The sequence below is a fragment of the Micromys minutus genome (genome assembly GCF_963924665.1).
Source record: "Micromys minutus genome assembly, chromosome: 2".
Lineage (NCBI taxonomy): Eukaryota > Metazoa > Chordata > Mammalia > Rodentia > Muridae > Micromys > Micromys minutus.
Window position 1 is genome coordinate 24,031,382 of NC_137971.1, and position 26,571 is coordinate 24,057,952.

A 26,571-nucleotide genomic window follows, 5' to 3' on the forward strand; every position below is an offset into this window, starting at 1 on the left:
TTCTGTTCTAGTCTTTGGAGTCATATATTAGCCGTGTGCCATTAGGCATGGTTTTAAACTTTCTCAATTTTCTCAGCTGTACAATGGAAATAACCTCTATCTCAGGAGTGGTTTTGAGTTTTAAAAAAGAAAACATATACAAAGCACCCTGTTCCATTGTTCATAAATGCTGGCAATCTTTATTACCCAAGTAAACAGCAAGAGAATAATGTGGATTTTCTTGATTTAAAAAACAAAAGGAAAGCCAGGTAAATTTAAGTTGTGAAACTTTTGCACTGGGAAATAAGTTAGCTTCATTTGTCACAGAGAATAGCAAACATGCTCCCTGACAACTTTTAAATGTCAAAGGACTGAAAGAATGCTTCTAAACTAAGCAAACCCCATGTTTATCTTTCAAAGCTGAAACTCTATTATAGGGTACATTTCATAAATTTCCATAGAAGTCATATTATTAAAACTCAGGTGCCAGGTGGAGAGATGGCCTGGTGGTTCAGAGTGCCTGCTGCCCTTCCAGAGGTCCTGAGTTTGGTTTGAGCACGGAATGTGTGCAATGTTAGTCCCAGGGCATCTGACTTCAACTTTCATGGGTACGCCACACAAGTATCTCACACACAGACACACAAATAAAAAGTAAAAATAATTTTTAAAAAATTAATCCTATTGTGATTAAAAAAAGAAAGAATACCCTTTTCAAAACTGACTAGTGGGCAGGAGTGAACTTAGGGCGCTGGCCACTTTATCCAGTGACAGCTCTGGGAAAGAGTGACGAGTGAGCAGAACTTACAGCTGACTAACACATGCTTCTCAGATGGCTGAGCTTTATGGTGTCATTTTATAGCTTTTCTTTATCTGTATGTTTCCTACACTAAAGCTTAATATTTTAAACTTCAAATGAGTCAATATACCTGAACAACTTTGATAACTTATAAAGAATGATGTAAATGTAGTGTGTTAACTAAGATAATATAATTTTTAAAAAAAATTAAAAATAAAGATTTGCTTTTACTTAATACCTTAATATGTTTTTGCACTTTTAAATCCTCCTCTCTCTCTCATAAGAGAGCAAGTAATCAGTTTGCTTTGTGACAAATAGTATCAACTTTTATGTATCTATCATAATTCTAATGAATATTACTAAAAAATAGAAATCTAGTATATGGAGAAATTCTGTAGCCTGTGACAATTAGTTCAAAGAAAAGTATCTTAGTGGAAAGGGAAGAAAATCCATCTGTTTTTCCCAAACACCGTGGTAGGGAGGTATGAACTCACTTATAATTTAATCCTTCATATAATTTAGCTTCTGAGTGTTTGTTACAATGTTAGTCTTTGGGTTACAAGTAGATATGATTCTAAAGAGTATTAATGTTAATAATACTATTCTGAACAGTATTAACTACAAGTAATAGCTAACTGATATAATTTAATATGCACATGCGGATTGACATATGAATTTAATAACTCTAACTTACCTGTAACAGTACAAAATATGCTCTAAGATCATCTTTTGTTCGTGGACTGAAAAAGAAACATGCATGATTTATTACAGATGAGTGCTTAATTTCACAGTATCTAACATAACATGATCATTATATGTTTGTAAGAACTAAGAAGCCAAAATGAATTTAAGTTTACATGCATTGTTTTTTTACTGAGATACAAACATGTCTCTAGTGTGCGTGGAAAATAGCAGGCTGGTTGAGTATCACTTAAGAGCAAGTTACTGAGGAAAGCTGTAGCAGTTTAAGGTAAAAGCCAGACTGTAGATTAAAAGTCTAATAAATAATCAGTAGTTTAAAAACACATTTTCTTTTAACATGGGTTATTTTTACTTAATATTTATTTATGCATTAAAGAAAGAAAATGTGCTTTAGCACTTTTCTGTAGTGACAGAAATGTTTGTAGAACGGCATCAAGTAGGCTGACAGTGGATCCACATCTCTCCTGCTCCTCCAGATCCAATTCCTCCAGTCTCATCCCCAAAGCAAAAATCATGCTGTGGTCTCTTCCTTTCTGGTCCCACCTCCAAATTGATCACAGTCTTCTCCAACTCAACCCATTATCCAAGCCTCTAATACCATCAGGCATACCCTGAGAAAACATCAGCTGAGTAGGCCATGGAAGCAGGTAAATTTCCTACTAGGCAGCATACAGCCATCACACTCGGAAAAGCCAAAGAATAAACAGAAACAGAGGAACAAAACTCCCATTCAACAAAGACAAACCCAGCAGAGCACTAAACTAGTGGTGCTTGTTCTTAACATGTGGGTCATAACCCCCACACAGGGTAGCATATCAGATATCTTGCATATCAGAGCTAAATAAAGAATTCTTAACTGAGGAATATTGAATGGTTGAGAAGCACCTAAAGAAATATTCAACATCCTTACTCATCAGAGAAATGCAAATCAAAACAACCCTGAGATTCCACCTCACACCAGTCAGAATGGCTAAGATCAAAAACTAAGTTGATAGCAGATGCTGGCAAGGATGTGGAGAAAGAGGAACAATATTCCTCCATTGTTGCTAGTACATTGCGAGCTGGTACAACCACTCTGGAAATCAGTCAGGAGGTTCCTCAGCAAACTGGACATAGTATATACTCAAAAGATACTTTATCCTATCATAGGGACACTTGTTCAACCATGTTAACTGTTGCTCTATTCATAATAGCCAGAAATTGGAAACAATTTAGATGTCCCTGAACAGAAGAATGGATAAAGAAAATATGGTATGTTTACATAATAGAGTATTAATCACCTATTTTTAAAAATATGACATTTTAAAATTTGCAGGCAAATAAATGGAACTAGAAAGGAAAAAAAACCCTCATATTCAGTAAGGCAACTCAGAACCCAGAAAGATAAATATGGTATGTATTTCCTTATATATGGATAGTAACCATTAAATAAATGATAACCAAGATACATTCTACAGACCTAGAGGGTAGGTATAGAGAAGGGGACTGGGAAGTAGGAGGCATGTGGATTTCCCTGAGAAAGGGAAGTAGAATAGATTTTAGGGACAGACTGAAGTATGTAACAGGAAATAAGAATGGGAGGGTCAGTGAGAATTGGGAGGGGAGATGGGGTTGAGGAAGGGAATGAGGGAGAGACAGCTAGAATTGAAGGGCATCTGGAAGCCTAGTGTAATGAAAATTTCCTATAAGATAGGAAGGTGATCCTAATAAAGTCTCCAAATAATGAGGGAGATGAAACCCCTGCTGGTCCAGTACAGGGGATAGGTTTCATCCAACTGAATTGCTGGCTGAAAGGGTTCAATGGACATTCCAAAAACCCAAACTGCTGCCTAGACAATAAGTTGTTCTCCACAAACTGACATCAAGGCCCCATTGCTAAAGATAACACCCACACAACACACTGGCCATGGAAAGGTTGAGCTGGTACCCACATACGATGTTTACCATGACATTCTAGTGTCTATAACACAGAAAGGTACTCTGCAGGCTACCAAAAGAGAACGGTAACCACTAACTCAACCACAAAGCCTCTGATCTACAGTCTGTCTTTCCTGAAAAATATGCTAGGGCAATGGTGGCACAAACCTTGTGAGAGTAACCAACCAATGTCTGATTTGACTTAAGGCCCACTCCATGAGACTAGAACCCATACCTGACATTGCTTGAGTGGCCAAGAACCAGAGACTAGATAGTCTAGAAACTGAGGATAAAACTAAATGCTATTTTTCTTGAAAATTAAAAAAAGTAACAATGAATTCTAATGATGTTCTGCTATATTCATAGATGGGTGCCTTATCCAGCCATCACCACAGAGGCTTCCTCCTGTAGCAGATGGGAACAAATACAGAGACTCACAGACAGACATTGTGCAGAGAGAAAGACCTTGGAATACACAGTTCTAAATGAGATATCTCCATCAAATCCCTCCCTCAGAGCTCAGGCAAGTCCGTGGAAAAGGAGGCAGATGGAATGGGAAAAGAGAGCAGATAAAGGACAAAAGAACAAAGCTCATATGAAGTTAAGAGACTGAAGCAGCAATCACAGGGCCTTCATGGGTCCTCTGGACACCAGTCCCCACCAATATACATGTACACACACACATGCGTACACACACTACAGCTTTCAGTTTATGGAACTCCTGAATGTGTATACATGTAGGTCTGATTCTTCTGCCCTTCTCTTAAGGCTCTTTATTTTTCAATTGTCCAACTTCAATTTCTTTTCAAATTATTTTATTTTGTTATTATCTCCTACAAGCCTATATGTCTTAGTTAGGGTTTCTATTTCTGCATAAAACATCATAACCAAGAAGCAAGTTGGGGAGGAAAGGGTTTATTTAAGCTTATACTTCTACATTGTTGTTTATCACCAAAGGAAGTCAGGACTGGAATCTAAGCAGGTCAGGAAGCAGGAGCTGATGCAGAGGCCATGGAGGGATGTCACTTACTGGCTTGCTTCCCCTGGCTTGCTCAACCTGCTTTCTTATAGAACCCGATCTACCAGCCCAGGGATGGCACCACCCACAATGGGCTGGGCCCTCCCCCCTTGATCCTTAGTTGAGAAAATGCCTTACAGCTGGATCTCATGGAGGCATTTTCTCAACTGAGGCTCCTTTCTCTGTGATAACTCCAGCTTGTGTCAAGTCGACACAAACCAGCTAGTGCTCTATACTTTGCTAGTAAGAGACAGAAAGGGAATGAATGGATCTGGATAGAAGAGCAGGTGGGGAGGAACTGGGAGGAGCTGAGGGAGCGAAACTGGATTTAGAGTATATTGTATGAGAAAAGAATCTATGTTTAATAAAATGGAGAATGTCTATAAACCAATTCACATCTAGCTGCTAATTTAAAAAAATATACTTTGGTCACCCTGAAATATCTTGATTTTAACATTATCAGTTTTGTCCAGGAGAGTTTTAGTACCAAATCTGACCAGCATTTCTCACTTGTTCAAAGTTTATAGGACAGTGTCATAGATACACAGAAATGACTTTCTAATTTAAAAATAATTCATGAACATGAAATCCAAGATCTTTCTCTGGACCCCAGATTAAAGGCAAAATTCAGACTAAAGCTTCTGGGGATATTAAACTCTGATGCATTTTTCTCTGCTCAAGATTTAGGTTTTCATCTATGACTTTGCTTTAAGTTTTTTCCATCTCATTTGGGATTTCATCAAGCTAGCAGTATGCTCAGTAAGTAGCCAAGGCCCAGTTTGGCTTCAACTCTTCTGGCCTGAGGTGCTTTCTTGAGGTAACAAAAGTTTTCTTTAAAGCTAGTAACTTATTTTCTGAAAAAAAAAAATGTACTGGCTACAAAGAAGCCAAACATTATAGACTAGTTCTCATCCTTATCTGCATAGTACATATATCTGTACATAAAAGTACACATAATTTTAAAAGATTCATTGATTTCCTTTTGCATATTTACAGATGCCAAGAAATCCAAACCTCAGTACACTAAATAGCTTTGTTTCAATTATTCTAAAATTCCTTTATGATCCATGTCATTATTAAAACTCTTAATATAAGATACTTCCTAAGAGTAAAACACACATAAAGAAACATGAGATATGTCTCTAAGTCATCTATACAGATTAAATACCAGTTACAATTACCCTTTCCATTCTTGTAATAAGCTGTTAATGATTCCCTTCAATACTGACTTCTGAATATCTTGAGGCTGGAGGCAAAAGAAAAGAAAATAATAAGATATAATAATTACTAGGATATTTTGTAATTTTTACATTAATTTTACTTGCAGATCTGTTTGAATAATGATCAGCAGACTTGGTGACTGGAGAGACACTAGGAGCAGTAATCCATTTCACACTTGAGAACTCCAGGGAGCACCAGTGATGCCGACTACCATGAGGTTGCTCTCCGGGATATGCAGCACAGTTTGCAGAAATATACAGGGTGGCCTTTTGATGACTAGCAACAATTTTATGTAACTGAAAATAAATTCATCTTTCTTTCCTTGAGAGGACAAAACTACAAGTCCAACAGTATTGTACTTACTAATAGAAATATTTGGCATATATTTTGGATATGTACACCTTGATTCAAGTTATACTTTTTGGTGCCAAGGGTTTCAGTATGTAAACCAGGCTAGCCTAGACCTTTTGATCTTCCCCAGCTTAATTCCGGGATTACAAATTATACAATTATACCTGGCCATTTGGGATGCATTTAATTCTAACAAGTTAGTCTTGGTAATTCAGCAAGTGCTACTGAGCTATGCTCTAGTAACATTACTTTTTTCTTTTAAGATAATAATGTAATTACATCATCCCTCTTCCCCTTTCTTTCCTCCAAACCCTCCCATTTAGCCCTTTTTGCTCTCTTTCAAATTTATGGTGTCATTTTATTAATTATTATGTGTATATATGGTATGTAGTTATGTGTAATATGGTACACATATACACAGTCTGTATAATGTTATTATATGTACATAGGTTCTCAAGAAAGACCTTTGGCATTGAATAACCAAATAAAAGAAAAACTGTTTTATCCTAGTGCCCCAAACAAAGTCAAAACAAAAGTATAGACCAGTGGTTCTCAACCAATGGATCACAACTCCTTTGGCAAACCTCTACCTGCAAAAATATTCAAATTATGATTCATAACAGTATCAAAATTACAGTTATAAAGTAGCAACCAAAATAATTTTATGGTTGGGGTCACTACAACATGAGGAACTGTATTTAAGAGTCTTAGCATTAGGAAGATTGAGAACCTCTAGGATGGTTGGTGTAAAACAGTCAACAAAATATTAGCTAATTGAGCAAAAAAAAAAAAAGAAAGAAAAAGAAAAGAATTATATACTATGGTCTATGGCCATGTAGGATTTAGTTCAACTCTACAAGAATGATTTGACCTTTGGAAATACATGAATATAATTAATCACACTAACAAACTGAATTTTTGATCTGTCTCTGAGCCGGTGTAACTTCCCATGACTAATTCAGAACTAAACTTTGAGAATCACTTAAGTCACCTTCCCTGAGTAAATAAAGCAGCTTGGAGTCGGGGAAGAGGAATGGGATGAGGAACTGTCAGAGAGACAACCAGGAGGGGGTTAACAACTGTAAAAAAGATTAAAGAATAATAATAAAAAGTTAAAAAAGAAAGTCTTTTTCTAAATACACATTAGATTCAGAGGTACTTTCTATTTAATTCTCAGATAATTAAAAAAAGAATGATCTAATTTTTAGAAAGTTCTATTATAAAATTAAATAAGATTGTTTAGTGTAATTAGGTTACAAAGTGGCTGCAGCTGAAAGAGGAGCTGGAGAGATGGCTCAGAGGTCAAGAATACTTGCTAATCTTCCAAAAGACGTAAAATCAGTTCCCAGCACCCATATATCTGAATATTGCACACCAGCCAAGGACCACCTGGAATTCCAGCTCCAGGGGATCAGGTGCTCTCTGCTGGCCTCTGTGGGCACCCTTATACACACACACACATCGATTCACATAAATTAAAAACTAAAATTGGGGCTGGAGAGATGGCTCAGGAGTTAAGAGCACTGTCAGTTCTTCCAGAGGTCCTGAGTTTAATTCCCAGCAACCACATAGTGGCTCACAATTATCTATAATGAGATCAGGTGCCCTCTCTGGACTGCAGGCATACAGATACACATGCAGGTGGAATGCTGTATTGATAATAAATCTTTAAAAAAATTAAAATCAATCTTTTTTAAAAATAAAAGAGCTGTACAATAAAAAAGACTCACAGAATTATACTACTGGAATATGTCCATAAACAATACTTACAGTATTAAGTAAGGCATCAAATACAGCATTCACCAAATTGGCATTAATCCCAGAGTCCTCAATAGTATTAAATGAGGCTGTGGCATCTTTCTGGAAATTCAATTAAAGAATTAAATATGCTTAATATTTCATGTATTACTCAACAATATCTGAATTATACTTTTTTATAATCTCAACTAATCTTATTGTGTGATGATCAAAAAAACAATTAAGGCAATTAATTAATTATTGAAAATAAAATTAATGTATAAGAATGGCTTTAATATTTTTAAAATTGAAAGAAATCAATAACAATGAAATAAATACTTAGTAAATTGCAAATATTTTGATACATAAAATTTAAAAATACGTACATTAAGTCAATACTGATTATAAAATGAAATCTTTTTAATTTAAAATTATAAGTGCATGAAAAGTATCTTTTATATATTATTTATTACCTTAAATGCAACATTTAATTCTGTGAAAGAATCAAATGCAGTTATATAAAAAGCATGTACTGTTTTCCAATTTCCTGTGGTCTCAGCTTTTTCTAAATCTTCCCTAAAAAAAAAAAAAAAATCATATATTAATCCTAAGTGGAGAAACATCATTCAGATTAACCTAATTTCTTTAAAAAATTAATGGCACACTAAATATATAATTTTAATACTGAAAACAACATAAATCAGTTATAGTTGATACAAACAATATATAAATATGTAGTTCTTAATTATATTAAAATAATAATTTACTGTTTCCACTTTTTTCCCCCTAAGAGTCTTGTTCTGTAGCCCATGTTGGCCTCAAATTTGGGGTGCTCCTCCTGCCTCAGACTCCTGAGTGCTAGAATTCTTGGTGTGCGCTACCATGTCAAGCTAAAAACCATCACTTTGAAATGTGCCCTTTTCTCACTCTTTCCTTTTCCTCCATAGTCCACCTTCTGGAGCTTTCACACTTTAAGGCTTAAGTCTATCGAATTCCCACATAAGTGCTTCAAATTATGCAGTTTGATTTTCTGAATGGTGACATGGTTTTTAGAGAAAGGTTATATAGTAGATGAATTTGTGTGTGTGTTTTAATGGTAAAATTAATTATTTTATTTTGGGACAATTCTGACTCATTCTCTTGGTGTTTACTGTCTCTTGCTACAACGTATCCACTATCCATTATTCACACACTTAATATATCTTCAACTTGAGATGTCTTGTCTTTTGTGTCTTCACTTTTGTCTATCTTATAAGAATCTACAAGTTAGGCTAATTTTTCAGAGAAAGACATCAAACTATGCAAAGTGCTGACATGCAGGTCAGTCTACACAGAAGAATGAGTTAGAACTTACTCAAAGTCTTTCACAGTTTTGGGCTGGCTAGGAAGAGTAGGCTCTGGAAGGGGTGGGACCCTCACGTCAGATGATAATGAATCCATAGACATGCGCTGCTTTTGTCTAACATCAAGACAAATTGGTGGTAGGTCTCTCACTGTGAAATGTAAGAAAACATTTCATGTAATGAATCAAAGCCTTTTCAAATTAGCAAATATCAGGATAATTCAACATAAACAGAAAGCATTTAATAATGTATTCACTTTGGGATTATATAACAAAACCCCCATCCCAGTGAAGAGCAATTTCCAGGTACTTCATTTCTAACAACTATTAGACCTTACTTTCCATAAACTTAGAACCTTTAACATCTATTTGACTATACCTTATATAAAGTTAGAGTTGACTACCATTGATCGCCATTCCTCCCCAAACCCCTTCATAGATGAAATGTATAGTTTTTTCTCTCTTTCCTTTTTAATAGTGTCTTTCAAGGAATATTTCAGTGAAACTTAACATTATTAACTTTTCAGAAATATGCAAATCACTTACATGTTTTCTTATCAGTGTCCACAATAGGTAAGATCTTATTTGCCTCTGTCCTCTTATTTTTGAGTTTTATACTGGCCCATATCTCCATTTTCTTGAATTAGTTACATGTATTTAAGATCTTACTTTCTTATTGTGGACATGCATTTCTTAGGTGTTTTCATGGTCTTCCTGACTGTTTCTTAGTTCCCTATTATAATAAAAATCTGGAATTGAAAATTACAAAATTTGACCATGATCCTTTTTGCTGCCAATTTTTACTTGAACATCTAATTTTGAGCTCTCAGAATCAAGTACAGTGGAGATCCAGGGACACAGGCCTGGTGAGAAGGCGTTCCGAGTAGCTGGGGAGCAGAGAGATCTCTGCCGAGCGTGCACCTCACCCTCCAACCTCTGCTTGTTTCAGGGAAGCAAGAACCCTGCATTGGGCTGTCTGTTTCTTAAGAAAATGGATGCATCTAGAGACTATCATCCTGAGTGAGATAATCCAGTCACAAAAGAACAGACATAATATGCAGTCACTGATAATGGAATACTAACCCCAGAAAGATCTGAACACCCCAGAAACAACTCACAGACTATATGAAGTTCAAGAAAAGAAAAAGGAAAAAGAAAAGAAAAAATTATTGTGCTTAATCCTTACACACCAAGGAAACTGACTAATTCCAGGTTGTGTCCATTTTTACATATACTTTATGCTCATTGTAACTAGTAAGATCTTAATGCATACTATCAAACCTTAAAAAAAAAAACCAAGCACTGACAAAAATGTATTTGTATACTTTTATGCAAAAATGCTTAAAATTTGTACATTTATCTTTTTTTAAATAAAGTTGTTCAATTAAAAAAAAAAGACAGAATCAAGTACACCTCTGTCCTTAGCTATTTCTGTGAGGAATTCAAACAAAGAGACCTCTATAACCCTTGTACCCACTTCTTCTTGCACTCAGATGTTAGTTTTCTTCAGTCTCTATGCTGCTCAAAATTGATTGTAATTCAGTTTGGGGTACCCTGGGATACGAAGGGCTGTCAGTTATCTGAGAACCCTCAGATATCTCATTGGTTCCGCATCATGGGACCTAGTCTACATTCACCTCTTCGTGATAAAATCCCTTCAGCTTCAGCTCTTGTTCTAAACCTGCTTTCTGAACCTATTACTACTGTAGTAATGAATATATATTAATTATTTTGAAACTCTTATTCCAAGGTCCACTAAACAGCTTCTCTTAGTTCTCCGGATACCTCCTGCCCAGCAGCTCACACTAAGGAGAACTTATATTTTTGGTTATTTACTCTGTTCATTTTTAGGGGTTTAAGTGGCTATTTTATCAGTTAAGTTTATTGTAAATTATATACATGATCTTAAACTTTGCTACATAGTTAACTTTTGTTTTATATAGTGATTTAAGGAGACTGAAAAAGTCTGCTTGTTTCTGCTGATATACTCACAGAATCTAGCACTAACCCATTTTTTACTTTAGAAAATAGGAAAATTCTCTCACAACTCCATTAGCTACTTTTATCTACTTTCCCTGTAGTACTCTGCATTTTTATAACGGGGGAACTTGCAATCTAAATCTCTTGTGTGTATGTGTGTGTGTTTCTTCACTGAAACATGTAAAACACTAAGAACAAGTTCAGTAAATAGAAAATAATCATCAGGGTACTGATGCCATCAATGTATTAATTGACTGGTAAGTAAGAGTTGAACAGAAGGTGGACCCTAACGAGAGCATTAAGGTTAATATTTTAGTCAGTGTTCTATTGCTGTAAAGAAACACCACGACCATGGCAACGCGTATAAAGGAAAACATTTAATTGGGGCTTCCTTAAAGTTTCAGAGGCTTTGTCCATTTTCATGGTGGGAAGCATGGGTGTATGCAGGCATACATGGTGCTTTGAGCTGTACATTCAGGTCTGTGGGCAGTAAGAAGACAAAGAATCACTGGTCCTGGCATGAGCTTTTGAAAACCTCTTTCATCCAGATTTTCCAGTTTTGTTGAATATAGGCTTTTGTAGTAGGATCTGATGATTTTTTAAATTTCCTCAGTTTCTGTTATTATGTCTCCCTTTTCATTTTTGGTTTTGTTAATTTGGATACTGTTTCTGTGTCCTCTGGTTAGTAAGGCTAAGGGTTTATCTATCTTGTTGATTTTTTCAAAGAACCAGCTCCTGGTTTTGTTGATTCTTTGTATAGTTCTTTTTGTTTCTACCTAGTTGATTTCAGCCCTGAGTTTGATTATTTTCTGCAGTCTACTACTCTTGAGTTTATTTGCTTCTTTTTGTTTTAGAGCTTTTAGCTGTGCTGTCAAGATGCTAGTGTGTGCTCTCTCCAGTTTCTTTTTAGAGCCACTCAGAGCTATGAGTTTTCCTCTTAGCACTGCTTTCATTGTGTCCCATAAATTTTGGTATGTTGTGCCTTCATTTTCATTAATTTGTAAAAAGTCTTTAATTTCTTTATTTCTTCCTTGACCAAGTTATCATTAAGTATTGTTCAGTTTCCATGTGTATGTGGGCTTTCTGTTGTTTTTGTTGTTTTGAAGACCAGCCTTAGTCCATGGTGATCTGATAGGATGCATGGAATTATTTCAATCTTCTTGTATCTGTTGAGGCTAGTTTTGTGACCAGTTATAGGGTCAGTTTTGGAGAAGGTACCATGAAGTACTAAAAGGAAGGTATATTCTTTTGTTTTAGGATGAAATGTTCTATAGATGTCTATTACATCCATTTAGTTCATAACTTCTGTTAGTTTCACTGTGTCTGTTTAGTTTCTGTTTCCATGATCTGTCCATTGCTGAGAGAGAACACACATAGTATGCATTCACTGATAAGTGGATATTAGCCCAAAAGCTTGAAATAACTGATACAATTCACAGACCACATGAAAATTAAGAAGAAGGAAGACCAAAGTGTAGATGCTTCAGTCTTTCTTAGAAGGGGTAAACAACTCACAGGAGTAAATATGGAGACGAAGTGTGGAGCAGAGGCTGAAGGAAAGGCCATCCAGAGACTGCTCTACCTGGGGATCCATCCCATATACAGTCACCAAACCCAGACAATACTGTGGATGCCAAGAAGTGCAAGCTGACAGGAGCCTGATACAGCTGTCTCCTGAGAGGCTCTGCCAGAGTCTGACAAATACAGAGGCAGATGCTCTCAGCAAACCATTGGACTGAGAATGAGGTCCCCAATGGAAGAGCTAGAGAAAGGACTGAAGGAGCTGAAGGGGTTTGCAACCCCAGAGGAAGAACAACAATACCAACAAACCAGACCCTCCAGAGCTCCCAGGGACTAAACCACCATCCAAAGAGTACACATGGCTCCAGCTGCATATGTAGCAGAGGATGGCCTTGTTGAGCATCAATGGGAAGAAAGGCCCTTGGTCCTATAAAGGCTGGATGCACCAGTGTAGGGAAATGCCAGGGTGGGGAGGCAGGAAGGAGTTAGTGGGTGGGTCGGGGAGCACCCTCATAGAGTCAGGGGGAAGGGGGATGAGATAGGGGGATTCTGAAGGGGAAACCAGAAAAGGGGATAGATAACATTTGAAATATAAATTAAAAGATCCAATTAAAAAGAAGAAAACCTCAAAGCACACCCCCATTGTCATACTTCATCCAACAAAGCCATTCCTCCTAATCCTTTCAAATAGTGCCACTCCCTAGTGAAGAGACATTCAAATTTATGAGCCTCTGAGGGCCATTCTCATTCAAACCAGCAGTTACTTACTTGGAAGTGTGCCTTTGAAGGGTTTATCTATCACCAGACTCACTGTCTCTCTCACCTTCCAGATGCCATAAGGTAAGCAACTCTACTACTCTGTATTTGTCCCATGTATAATGGTGCTAAGTGACAATGAACTAAAACAGTGAGAAACTCAAAATGAATCTTCCCTTTATTTTCTCAGATATTTTGTCTCAGTTATAAAACAAAACTAACAGTCTATTTTTTAAAATCAACTTTTCCTATTAGAAGATAGTAGAATTTTCAATTTTTCATATGCCATAGAGCATGGCGTTCATGCTTTACTAAGCAAACTTGAAACACGGCTGAGACGTCCTTAGAGTCTAGGGTGAAGCAGGTGGGGGTAGGACATAAATTCATTTCTAACATACTTCCAGGTGACGCTCATGCTGCTTGTCCTGGGATGTACTATGTGATGTACTATTCAGTGATGTGAGGTAAGAAGGTAGTGCTGCTGAAAACACATAATATAGAATTTCTTCATTTTTTTCTATATAATAATTTTCTAAAATAATTCTATAATTATTTTACACCTCTTATTAACTATGCAAACATCGAAGATCTAGCAGTTTGTACTATAAACAAAGATTTGATAAAGGCTGAATTTATTATCAAGTGAAATTAAATATTCCCAAAATAATGTATGTTTAAACATTTTTATTAATAGTGAGGAACACCTTAGCAGAAAAGAACTTCACTCTGGTCTTGTTAGAATGATCTTCTGTTACTCTTCCATCTTTCCTCATTCTTCACTAGGCTTACCCTTTCCTATCCCTTCCCACACAATTTTCACAATCTGGCTATAAACACCCTCTATTAAATACAAACAGACTCATGTAAATATAAATCAGCTTATTCACAAACTAAGCCTACATGGGTGTACAGTTTTATACCCACTCACTTTTATTAATACCATGCTGAGGTAGAACAGTGATACTCAAGTTAATAACAGAACTTGGTTTTGGCAGTGTGTGAGAGCGGGAGAGTCTTATATAAGAAAAAAAGGGAATGCTGGGGCTGGGAGGACTGTCCAGTGAGGCAACACCAGAGACCAGCAGCAGGTTCTATTTTAGTTCTGAAGGTATCTTGACTGATGAAAACTGCAGAGGTGTAACATGCATGTTAATGAAATCCAAGTCTGAAAGGAGAGCAGAATCCTTTGCTCATATCAGTGAATGGAAGCCAAATTACAGGATGTGACATTCAGCTATTAAGGGAAGAAAAATAACAGCTCACAGCTGCTCTTATGTCCTTAAATATCAAAGCATTGTTTCTAGAGAATGGTTTTCTGCCTTTTTTCACAGATGGCTTTTATTAAAGTTCAACTTAAGTGACAAAACCAATAACTATCTCTGGTGATTAATTAAACCTCATATCAAGATCATAAATAAACAGGAAAACCTTCATTCTGACATATATAAGTGCAATATATGAGGATATTGTAATACAGTAAAAAAAGCAAATATACATTTGTGGAAACATGCCATACGGGTTTCATTCAGTCAATTCTTGGGACACTTGATGCTAAATTAATAAGCAGTAATAATTTTTCTTCTTTTTAATAAACTGCTGCCTATTGTAGTTGGTTGCCTAAAAACATTAAGCAAAACAATGAAGCTGATGTAAGAAGAATATGACCAGGACGAGGGCTGGTAGTGTGTAAATTGTATAATAGTTATGTCAATGGTGTGAGATTATTAGCAAAATTTTATCATCTCACTGTTTATGGATTGACTCTGGTTAAATATGGCATACATAGTGTTATACAACTGCAATAATCAAAATGAAAATTGACACTTTGGTTGGTTATATAAAGACAGTTCCTACATAACCATCAAATATAGTAACAGTAGATCAGATATAAACAAAAGCATCTATGTAGATTGTTCATTCAAGAGAAGGAACCTAGGTCTATGTGCTGCTGATAAGAAAGAACTGGCAGACAGAGTTGTTGCTTCTAATAGGCAACTGAAAAACATTATACCCCAAGTTTCATAAGTAATGGAAAAGCCCCAGCCTTGAAAATCAGGGACTTCATCTATTGCTTGCTAAGTTACTACTCTGTTAACCTTAGTCACTGAGACTCTTGGAATATCAGCTCTGATATGAAATGATTCAAATGATCAGGAGAAAAAAAAGATTGCCTTCCAGTAATTACTAAATTTTTAGTTGGTTGTTATAATGCAAATAAATAATGGAAAATGTGACATTGGGAAAATCAAGTCATCTCTCTGAATTTCATTTCTTATCTTTTAATCAATCAAGGGCTAAAGGGATAATTCAGCAGTTAAAGAGAACTTGCTGCTCTTGTAGAAGAACTGGGCTTGGTTCCCAACAACCACATCTGGCAACTATAACTTCCTGGGATGGTTCAAGGTACATGATGTTCTCTTTTCCTCTTGGAGCTTGCATGTATGTGATACGTTTATATGTATATACATATTTACATACATTTGGGTATAATATACAATAATAAATCTTTTTTAAAATAAAAGAACAGAGGCTTTTGAGGATAATGGTCAGTTGAGAAGACTTTTAATTCCTACCAAAACACCATTAAAACTAAACAAAAAGTTCTCTTATTTTCATGACATAAATCTGCAGATTCAAAAAATAAGCCAAAAGACTCAAACTAAGTCTTATTACTCTGAAGATTCAAACCCTGAGGGACAAAAAATTGGTTCTGTGAGTTTTTTCAAAGTAAGCCATGAAGACAGATATATAGAGATAGTTGTCTTACAAAAAGGACCAGAACTCATAGTGGCCTAAATGAGAGTTTAATTCTGCACAGAGTGGACAGGATATGCTGAGAATTAATATTATTTGTCACTTCTTATTACCACCATCTTGACTGTCCTTGTGATCTGAAACTGAAGAGAAAATGGACAAGTAAACCCTGCATGTTCTCTTAGCTATTCCTAGTGGATCTGCCAGTGTGCTAGTGAAGTTCCTGCATTCCTCTTCTGGCTCCACCACCTGAATAAGCTAAAGATACTCTGGTCAACTAACTCACAGCTTTTGTGCACAGTGCTCTGAGTAGTTGAAAAGCCATGTGTCTGGTAGACATCAAAGGCACTGATCAAACAATCACCCCTCAGTTGTTTGGGCAGCTGTCTGTTTCACAGGGTTCTTATGAAAGGATAGAGAACAGGGAAGTTTTACAGTTCATTAGCCACAACTGCCCCATTCTGTGGACATTAAACAAAGGCCTATGAGGGTTAGAGGGTTAAGGGTGTGTGACAGCATGGGCATCATGCATGGCATAAGGGAACAATGTGAAGGTTCCCTCTCTCAGTTCAGTTCTTGTGCTGTTTTTGACTACTTCAGTTGTGGCATGAAACAGAAACTGGGAAAGACCAGAGTAGATTAGTCATAACAGGTGGTGTTTACATCACTGTGTATAAGAGTGCTTTTCTGAACATTTAGCAAAAAGAAAGCTGAAGGAGGGAGAAAGGAAGAAGAGGAGGAAAACCCTATGATTCACAGAACTTTAGCTATCAGAGCCAAATAAAGCAACACACTCACTGGTTTGAGGAGATGGACATTTTACCAAGTACAGTGAAGTGTACGTAAAACTCTAAGCATGACTGGAATATTCTTTTATGTACTTTGCATTAAAAATACAAGTTATTTCTGTAGAAGCTCATCTTTAATGAACTAGATGCTTCATACTAGATTGTCTTACAGACCAGAGAAGAACTTGGTATCTCACCAGGCAAACAAGCCAGCACAGAAAAATTACTTCCTATTCATCTTTTATTCAGCAAATTACTTAAAACAATTACAGACTATACTAAACATGGGTACTAGGCCCTAGAGATACCTGGATTTGAAACTCAAGAAAAATACTATAAATATATGCATGCCTGGATCTGACAGTTACACTTTCAGAAATATCTTATAAACATTTTGCAGATGAACAAAATGGAATATATAAAGTCACTTGTTTTGGTACTGTTAGTGCTTTAAACAATGAGGGACACAATTCATTCTTTCTAATGAGGTCTGAATGAATAAACATGTACATCTAATATAATAAAATATAGCTGTAAAGAGCAAGAAAAATACCTCAAAAACAACTGAAAACATAACAATTCAAGGTGCTGGACTATGTACATATAGTGTGTGTGTGTGTGTGTGTGTGTGTGTGTGTGTGTGTGTGTGAATATATATGTTTAATTTTTAAAAAAGAATTATTTACTGTATGTAAGTATATTATAGCTGTCCTCAAACACACCAAAAGAGGGTGTTGGATTCCATTACAGATGGTTTTGAGCCACTGTGTGGTTGCTGGGAATTGAACTCAGGACCTCTGGAAGAGAGGTCAGTGCTCTTAACTGCTGAGCCATCTCTCTAGCTTAAGTATATGTTTATATTTACACAATAGAATACAGGAGATAGAAAAAAACAATGTGATAAGACATATAAGAAGCTATTTATTTTTATAGCTGTTTTTTTCTAAAGGCTGGAACAATTCTATTAGCATTTAAAAGAAAAGCCCCAGGCAGACAAACTATAAATCTCAGCAGCTATCCAGAGGCAGAGAATGGAGAAGAAAAGAAAAAAGCTTAGCTATTTGAGTTCAGCTGGCAAGAAGGTCAGCTGCACGGTGGTAGGCAGCCATGTGGCTGGGAGGGAAGGTTTAGAGGAGTAAAGCCAAAGCACCGGAGAAGCCCAATGAGTTAGGAGAGCATGGTTAGAATAAAAGAGAAAACTATGTTTTCCAAGTAGTTCAGAAAAGCAGACAAACTTCTGAAGCTGCATGTCTGTTGCTGTTAAGAGATTGCTGGCTGTAGGGAACGGAGAAGTACACTAATAAACTCTAAGTAACTCATTAAATGGGTAATTATTCTACCATCTCTTTAGGGTGGCTTAAGGTGAGCCCACTTTGAATCACATAAATATGCTATTTAAAGGTCAACTCTGACCTAAAACAATAGCCTTTCTCCTCTCCAAAATAAACATTTTAGGAGTAGACAGCAGTAAAAACAGTAAGTAAACTAATGCAGCAATTTTTTTTTCAGATACACTTTTCTCCAGGAATAGTTAAGACAATAATGAAGGCACTTATACTGATTTAAAAGATCTTAGAGATTTAGTTCAGTACAGGTTCATTTTCAAAGGAAACCTGAAGTCCTGGGTTATTTGAAGCCTTGGAGATACTTCCAAGGTAAAAATTCTAAAGTGGCAAGTTCTTTGTTCTCCCAGACAGCAAGCCCTGTACCAGGTTTCCTCTAATCACTTATTTCTGTCTGCCCTTCACACTGCTCTTAAATGGAAACTGTACCACTTTACCTGCAAATATATCACAGGACTTTAATACAGACCTAACCAGTTCAGACAACTGTTCTTCACTTTGGCTACTTTAGAGTGACAAAGATACTTTCCTCAAGTAAGAACTGCAGAGTTCATGCCACACCAAGGTTCTGCTAAGAATAAACTCATGGTATTAGCTGAGCTTGGAATTAAACACTGGCTTCTAGGTAAAATAGGAGTTCATATTCACTCTTTCCTGAATTACCAACAAAACAGAGATATTTCAAAAGGCTTGAGAAAGAACTGCTTTGCTTCTTTTAAGGGCGTTTTGTGAAGTTTAAAAAAAATGTTTTAGGTGAGCCTAAAAGGGGAAGAGAAAAATACAAAAGAGGGAAGGAGGGAGGGAGAGAAGGAGGGAGGGAGGGAGGGAGGGAGGGAGAGAGGGAGGGAGGGAGGGAGAGAGAGAGGAAGAAAGGAAGAAGGGAAGGAAGAAAGGAAGGAAGGAAAGAAAGGAAGGAAGGAAAGAAGGAAGGAGAAAAGGAAGGAAAGAAGAAAGGAAAAAAGGAAGGAGAAAAGGAAAGAAAGAAGAAAGGAAGGAAAGGAAGGAATGAAGAAAGAAAAGAAGAAAGGAAGGAAGGAAGAAAAGAAGAAAAGAAGGAAGAAAGGAAGGAAGGAAAAAAGAAGAAAGGAAGGAAGGGAAGGAGGGAGGGAGGAAGAAAGGAAGTCGTGTTACCCACCACACAATTCCACTCCTACTTTACTTATCTTCTAAGCCTTTTTTTTTCCTTTTGAAGATGCTGCATCACCACTAGCAGCTGTTATAGTAGGTAAAACGCCTACACTTCTCAGATTTTTCAAAGGATAGCCAATTTGACAGGCTTACCTAGACTTGTGATCTACAGGGAAGAACGGATCTCTCTGATGTTAGGAAACCCACACTGGGGTAACCCACTCTGGGCTTCCCACAGCTTCTCTAACACCACTTGGAGATCAGATGGGAAATAAGCTATTAAGAGAATGCCTGGCCATAGCTCCTGCTACCAGAAAAGGAAGAAAATTATAATTGCTAAGAATTATAAAATTCTGAAGAAATAATCTTAATTGACAAGTGAGAATGGCTTCTCAAAAAACCAAGGAATTATATGCACGCCTACGTAAAGACTCAGTCTTAATTCCCATTCAATAACAAAGTACTTTCTGTAGCACCTGTGACATGTGAGCATACCTGAACTAAGGTGGTACCCAGACAAACAGCCAGATGTCTAGACAGGAGTTCTATTAAGGTGAAAAAGTCTGCTGAACCTTTCAACTAGAGTGATGGGTGCAAAAACTCCAAGTTGAATGAGTTTGGAGCTAAGTTCAGATTCCACAAAACTGGCTCTTATGAGACAAAAACAGGCAAGAGGTGGGAATATAGCTAGTTGGAACATATTTAAAGTGAACAAATCTACTTGAAAACCTATAGGCACAAGCCAAGTTCAGAAACAAAGTATCTGTACAGATAAGAAAGGAAGGGACAGGCATGTACATGGTACAGAGAGACACATGCAGGCAAAACATCAATACATACAACCCTGAAGATGAAGAAGAAGGAGGAGGAGGGGAGAGAGAGGGAGGGAGGGAGGGAGGAGGAGAAGACTAGGTTGAATTTGAGAATGGAATCAAAGGCCACTAAAAACAAAAAAGTTGAAACAAAGGTTACTTCTATCTACCATATCTGACTTCCTGCCATACTCTTTACAGCTCTCTGTTGTGCTTGTGTCCCTGTATCTCCTTAAATGTTCTAAACCAGGAAACTGTAGATGTGACCTTAAAATGGATAGACTATCCAGGTAGACAGAACCCAATCAAATAATCTCTTATAAGTGGTTCTTACACTAGTTGCAAAAGGCAAAGCTGAAGAGACTGGAATCAACCACAGAACTCAAGAAGGCTAACAAGCTGAAGGGCCCAAGTGAGGATGCCTCAATCCCACTTGGGAGGGAGAAGAAAGCAAGCTGGGGGGGGGGACTGGATGGGTGAAGGGGCGGGAGGGAAAAAGGGGAACATATCAAGTATTGTGGGATGTTGTGAATCCCTGATAGCCAGCAGGAAGAATGGAAACAGGGATGGATAAAAGAATGAGAAGTAGGAAATGGGTAGAATGGACCAGACATTCTGGGAGGTGAGAGATGCTCAGGACTCATTGGATGAAATGCCCAACAGTGGGGAGAGGGAACTTGTAGAGTCCATCTTCAGCAGAAAGACAGGGCATCAAGTGAGGGGTGGTGTTGCCATCCTACAGTCAAGAACTCTGGCCCAGAATTGTTCCTGTCTAAAAGAACTGCAGGGACAAAAATCGAGAAGAGACTGAGGGAAAGGCTATCCAGTGACCAGCCCAAATTGAAATCCAGCACAAGGGGAGGTTTCTAGGGCTGAGTTTATTACTGATTCTATGGTGTCCTTATAGACAGGACCCTAGCATGGCTGTCCTCAGAGAGGCCCAACAAGCAGCTGAGTGAGATAGATGCAGATACTTACACCTAACCAATGGACAGAAATAGGAAACCCCTGTATTTGAATTAGGGAGAAGTTGTGGAGGAGGGCAACCCCATAAGACCAGCAGTCTCAACTAACCTGAACCCCCAAGATCTCCCAGACACTGAGCCACGAACCAGGCAGCAAACACCAGCTGATGTGAGGCCCCTGATACATATACAACAGAGGACTGCCTGGTCTGACCTCAGTGAGAGAAGAAGAACCTAACCCTGAAGAGTCTTGAGGCCCCAGGGAGTGGGGAGGTCTGGTGGGGTAGGAGTGGGGGATGGGGACATACTCGTGGAGACAGGTGGGGGGTGTAGGGTGTGTGTGGGAGGAATAGGATGTGAAACAGTCGAAGGGCAGACCAGGAGGGGGATAACGAATGGACTGTAAAACAAAGATTAAAGAATAATAATTAAAGAAGAAAAAAACCAACAATAAAAGATTCAAGAAAAGGATGCTGCTGTTGGTCTTGAAAAAAATAGCTTTGATATTACTGATAGCCAATAAGAAGGCATATGGGAAGAAACTGTGTGTCTATGACAGTCAGGAAAGGCAATGGCACATCAGTCTTACAAAAATCAATTTTGCCAGCAATCTGAAGGAGGTTGGAAAAGAGTATTTGTACAGATTTTAACCCAACCAACATCTTGATTTCAACCTTGAAGGGGTTCTAAGTATAGAACCTAGCAACAACATCCCTTCAGACTTCTGACCTAAAGAACTGTGAGTAAATACTTGAGTGCTGTTTTAAGGCCACTAGATTGTGACAATTCATTATACAGCAATAGAAAATAAATTTGATTTTGACTATTGTGAGGGCTCAATGAAATAATCTTCCTAAATTATATAAGTTATTATTCAGTTGAAATGTCTAAATAGAAATCATTATATATAACTGATTTCCTAATATTAGGCTCATTTTCTTTATTTCTCTAATTCTATAAAGGTACCACGATTGTATCTCTGTTTTGCAATGTTGTGGAACTATGGCATATATAGGATGGAACCTATGTGTGAGGGTATAGGTGTAAATAAATCAAAGGAAGAAAGAAGTTATTGAAGATAGAGGTCCAAAAATAAAGTCCTATGGATCTAACCTCTAAAGCTGTACAGTAGGTCTAAAGTTAGTATGCACTGCCAAAAAGAAATTTTTGTAAGTTGTTTGGCTAGAGCATGAGAGCATTTCAAACTTCAAAGATTTATTTTGTGCTTTCACAGGGAAAGCTACCCTGAAGAAACGTAAGCAATTTACATTTTATATGATAAAATAAGCTAATAATTACTAAGCTTATTTCTCTCTTTTGTAATAAACTTACCCAAAAATGCTCAATAATTAAAATACATTTTAAATAGTTTAATACCATAATATACTTCTAGCCACGACACAGACTATTACCATTCCTGATGTTAGGGAGAGCAAGATGGGTAGGTGAGCTTCTATTTTCAGCGGCTTCTTTCTTCTGGGACACAGTCGAAACAAAGCTGCTAAAAGTGGAAATCTGGCCCTTGGATCCTCTGTCCAAACCCTAAAAATCAAAGTGTTTTAAAGATTTAGATTTTATGATAGAAAGATGATGAAGCTATTATATATGCAAATGACTGAATTATCTTAAGCATCAAAGAGCCACAGCAATCATCTGACTACTTACATACTGGTAAGGTTTGCAAAGGAAATGGCAACAATATATCTATTTCATAGTTATTATGAGGTTTAACAAAGTCTACTCAAAATAGTCAGTACCACTTCTTGTACATAGTATATAGTCCACCAATGTTAACCACTTTAACTAGATATTTAGATAGTGCTGCTTTTATGATCACGAAAACTATAAATTTTAATAATTTATGAGTTCTAAGTTAATTTACTAAAGTCTTTACAGTGATGTGATTCAACTTTAAAAGTTCATATAAAATGACAAATCATTTAGTGCTGATTTTTTCCCAAAGCATTATAATTAAATTGTAGGAATACCAGGATTAAAAAATATGCTAACCATATAGGGATCCTTCGGTATAGACCATAGGACATGTTAAAGAAGAAACTATCCACCTCAACAACTCCAAAAATTCCTAAAACATTTAATTACTCTGTATTTTGTAAAAAAAAAAAAATAAAGTATAAATTATAAAAAATAAAATGAAATTAAGCTGCAGTCCTGACTTTAGGCCTTTCCTTAGTTCTTAAATGTTTCTGAACTGATGTTTCAGTTCTTGAGACAAGGCCTCTATATATATCCCTGCTGGGCTAAAATTTGTTCTACAGCTTAGCATGACATTGAACACATAGTCGTGTTCTTTCCAAATTTCCTTCCCTTTTACAGATTCATCTGATTAACTGATAGGCTAGAAGTAGAAATCTATCAGTTCTGGAAAGAAGTGATGACACATTTAAGATAGGTGGGGAAGATCCCAGCTCCTGGTGTTTTCCAGCACTGTAGCAATGACAGATGCTAGGAGCTGAGGTTCTGGATTGCTCATGAGCTTGGGTCTAGAGTGATATATTATATAAAGCAGACCCACTTCTGACGCAAAGGCCATACACACTAACAACAGAAAAACCTTTTAATGCTTTTTAATACTGAAGTTGGGCTGTGTAACTGAAACAACAGCTTAGAATGACTGTTCTTTCTGTGTTTTATTTTACTGTGAAGACAACCACTCCTGTTAAATGTTACAATGTATTTAAACTACTCCAGAGAGAGTAACTGTACTCATATTGGTCCATTATGCTGCACTAGGGAGTCCTTACTCATCACAGGGCTTGACATAACTAGTGCACATGCCCTAAATCTATTTGTGTTTTTCTTTTAAAAGGTTAGAATTGGGGGATGAGAGATGGCTCAGGAGTTAAGAGCACTATTTGCTCTTCCAGAGGTCCTGAGTTCAATTCCTAGCAACCACATGGTGGCTCACAACCATCTGTAATGGGATCCAATGTCCTCTTCTGGTCTGAAGAAACTACAGTGTACTCATAAGTATAAAATAAATACATTTAAAAAGTATTAGTATTAAAAGAGCCCAAAGAAAATGAATTTCAGATATTATTTACATACTATTTAAAAGTGTCTGGATTTAAGTGACTTTTGGAAATCAGTTAATTCCTATTTCACAGGTAAGGACAGTGGAGTCACTTGAGAGTCACAAAAGTCAGCAACTAGCAAGTAACAGAAAGGTGATAGCTGGGCTGAGAAGATGGCTTAGTCATACAATAGTCTTAAATTTGACTCTCAGAACCCACATTTTAAAAAGCCAGGTAATACATGCTTTTAATCCAAGCATTGAGGAGGTGGAGACAGGCAGGTCTCTGGAATTTGCTAGCCAGACTCCAGGTCAGTTGAGAGAGACCCTGCCTTAAAAGCACAAAAGTGGAAAGTGTTTATAGAAAGTGCCTGAAAAGTTGTTCACTGATATGTACACACCTGCACACACTTGAACTTGCACACATGTGTACCTGAACACACAAAAATATGCACACACGTGCATATAGATTTTGCCCAAAATGAAATGAGACATTGAGAATCTGAAGGACATGCCTCTATAAGAACATAAATGCAATTTTATTATATGCAATGTAATATCTTTGGCTACTCATTGACTTTGGTTTTATTATCTGTTTTTGCAGCCCAGTGAATCCCAAGTTAATATTTCCATGTTAGATTTAGTGGTGACAACACTGTCTATAAAAGTTCAACATATCTGGGCTGAGAAGATGTTTCAGTTGGGAAAGTGCCTGATGCATAAGCATGAGGACCAGAGTTTGTATCCAGACACCCAGGTTTAACAGTCTGGCTAAGAGGTGAGGGGAGGTCTTTTCTTAAAAATAACATGGAGAACAAATGAGGACATGTGGCAGTAACAGCATGGCCACCTCTACACACATGTACACAGACAAGTAAACATCTACACATACAAAAGTTGACTATATTATGTAACTCAAACTATAGTCTTTTGATAGATACAAGAAAAGAATCAGAAACCTCAGAATCATAGACATACATATCAAAGGTTAGAACTACAAAAGAATAATTACTCAAAAAATTTTTTGTTCTAACAACATACTTGTTAGGTGGTTGTTATACCCCTACTACTATATTTGAGACTTTATTACATTAAAACATTCTTATGATATAGATACTTGTGGCAGCTAATCTTGGTTGCCAACTTGACTTTTGACACATGTGGAAAAGAGAACTTCAATTGAAGAACTGCCTCCATCAGACTGGCCTATGAGCACATCTATGATACAGTTTCTTAATTGCTAATTGATGCAGGAGGGCTCAGCCTACTGTGAGTTGTAGAAGGAAAAAAGCTAAACTGGCCTGGGAACAAGCAAGTAAGACAGTTCCTCCATAGTTTCTGCTCCAGGTTCCTTACTGTCCTGTGTTCCTAACTGGTTTCCATTGATAATGGGCTATAGGATAAAACAAACCCTTTCCTCCCGCAACTCGCTTTATGGAGTTTATCATAGCAATAAAAAAGCAGACTAGAACAACATTTACACTTCATTGTACAGATGAGGAACCTGAAATGCCATTCATTCTCAAGTTCACAGACCATGGAAAACAGCTCAAATTCCACTCTAACGAGTATCAAGTCTATACTTGTAAATTACTACATTACAGACTCTCTAGCTATAGCAGCCATCAATACAGGGGCTTGACATGTGGGAATAAATATGTTAAATGTAACATAATGCCTATTTTAATAACTACTTTTTGTGGTTATACTTTTATTAATATTGAATGGTATTTAATAACTTTAGGAGCCACTAAACTAGTAAGAGAAAATCAATAAACATACAAGAAACAAAATACATTAGGAAGATTTCCAATGTCCTAACAGTTTAGGGAAGACTTCTGAGATTTTTCCCCTTCTCCCTTCCTTACCTTGTCTTAATAAAAACGAAGCCTCCAGGAACACTGTTTAGTTCACTTGTAATATTTTGAAATAATACTAAAAGAATTAATTTAGTTAATTGCTATGCTGATTATATTAATAGCTAAAGGGAGCTAAATTTCAAGAAATGAAACCTGAACGGATAAAGTTGAACAGTCACTACAAGATGGCAGCCTGGCTAACCAAGAATAAAATGACAAGCACTATTTCCAGTCTAAGTCCGATACACAGTGAGGATGAAGAAACTGTCTAAAAAGTTAAAAGAGCAAGGACAATGTACAATGCTTCAAATTTCCAAAGATATATTGGCACCTCGCTCGAAGTCAGAGGGCTTATTGAAAGAACATTTTAGGGTGATTTAGACATATATACAGTTTATGAGTAACTAGACACAGAACCAAGGCTCAGTAGCAAACATGTTACATGATAAATTGACTGGTGTTTTCTAATGGAGCTTTGTATTCAGCAATGAACAATACAATGGCAAAACTATATATGAGATATAATAAATAAATAATGAAAGAGAAAAATTCCAGAAGAAAGCAATAT

The 26,571-nt window shown here is 36.8% G+C and overlaps 1 protein-coding gene across 3 annotated transcripts in view; it reads right to left on the bottom strand.

Annotated features, from left to right (window-relative positions):
* The window catches only part of HECTD2 (HECT domain E3 ubiquitin protein ligase 2), a gene marked incomplete at its 5' end in the record, with an annotated part of 63,247 nt that overhangs the window by 24,088 nt on the left and 12,588 nt on the right, over positions 1 to 26,571 (bottom strand). For all 3 annotated transcript variants that reach the window (XR_013974931.1, XM_080911961.1, XM_080911960.1), the window contains 6 exons: positions 1,470 to 1,515; positions 5,594 to 5,658; positions 7,755 to 7,844; positions 8,195 to 8,297; positions 9,076 to 9,214; positions 22,523 to 22,652. Coding sequence is in view for 2 of the 3 variants with exons in the window: in XM_080911961.1 (XP_080768087.1) it covers positions 1,470 to 1,515; positions 5,594 to 5,658; positions 7,755 to 7,844; positions 8,195 to 8,297; positions 9,076 to 9,214; positions 22,523 to 22,652 (573 nt within the window). The remainder of the gene's footprint in view (positions 1 to 1,469; positions 1,516 to 5,593; positions 5,659 to 7,754; positions 7,845 to 8,194; positions 8,298 to 9,075; positions 9,215 to 22,522; positions 22,653 to 26,571) is intronic.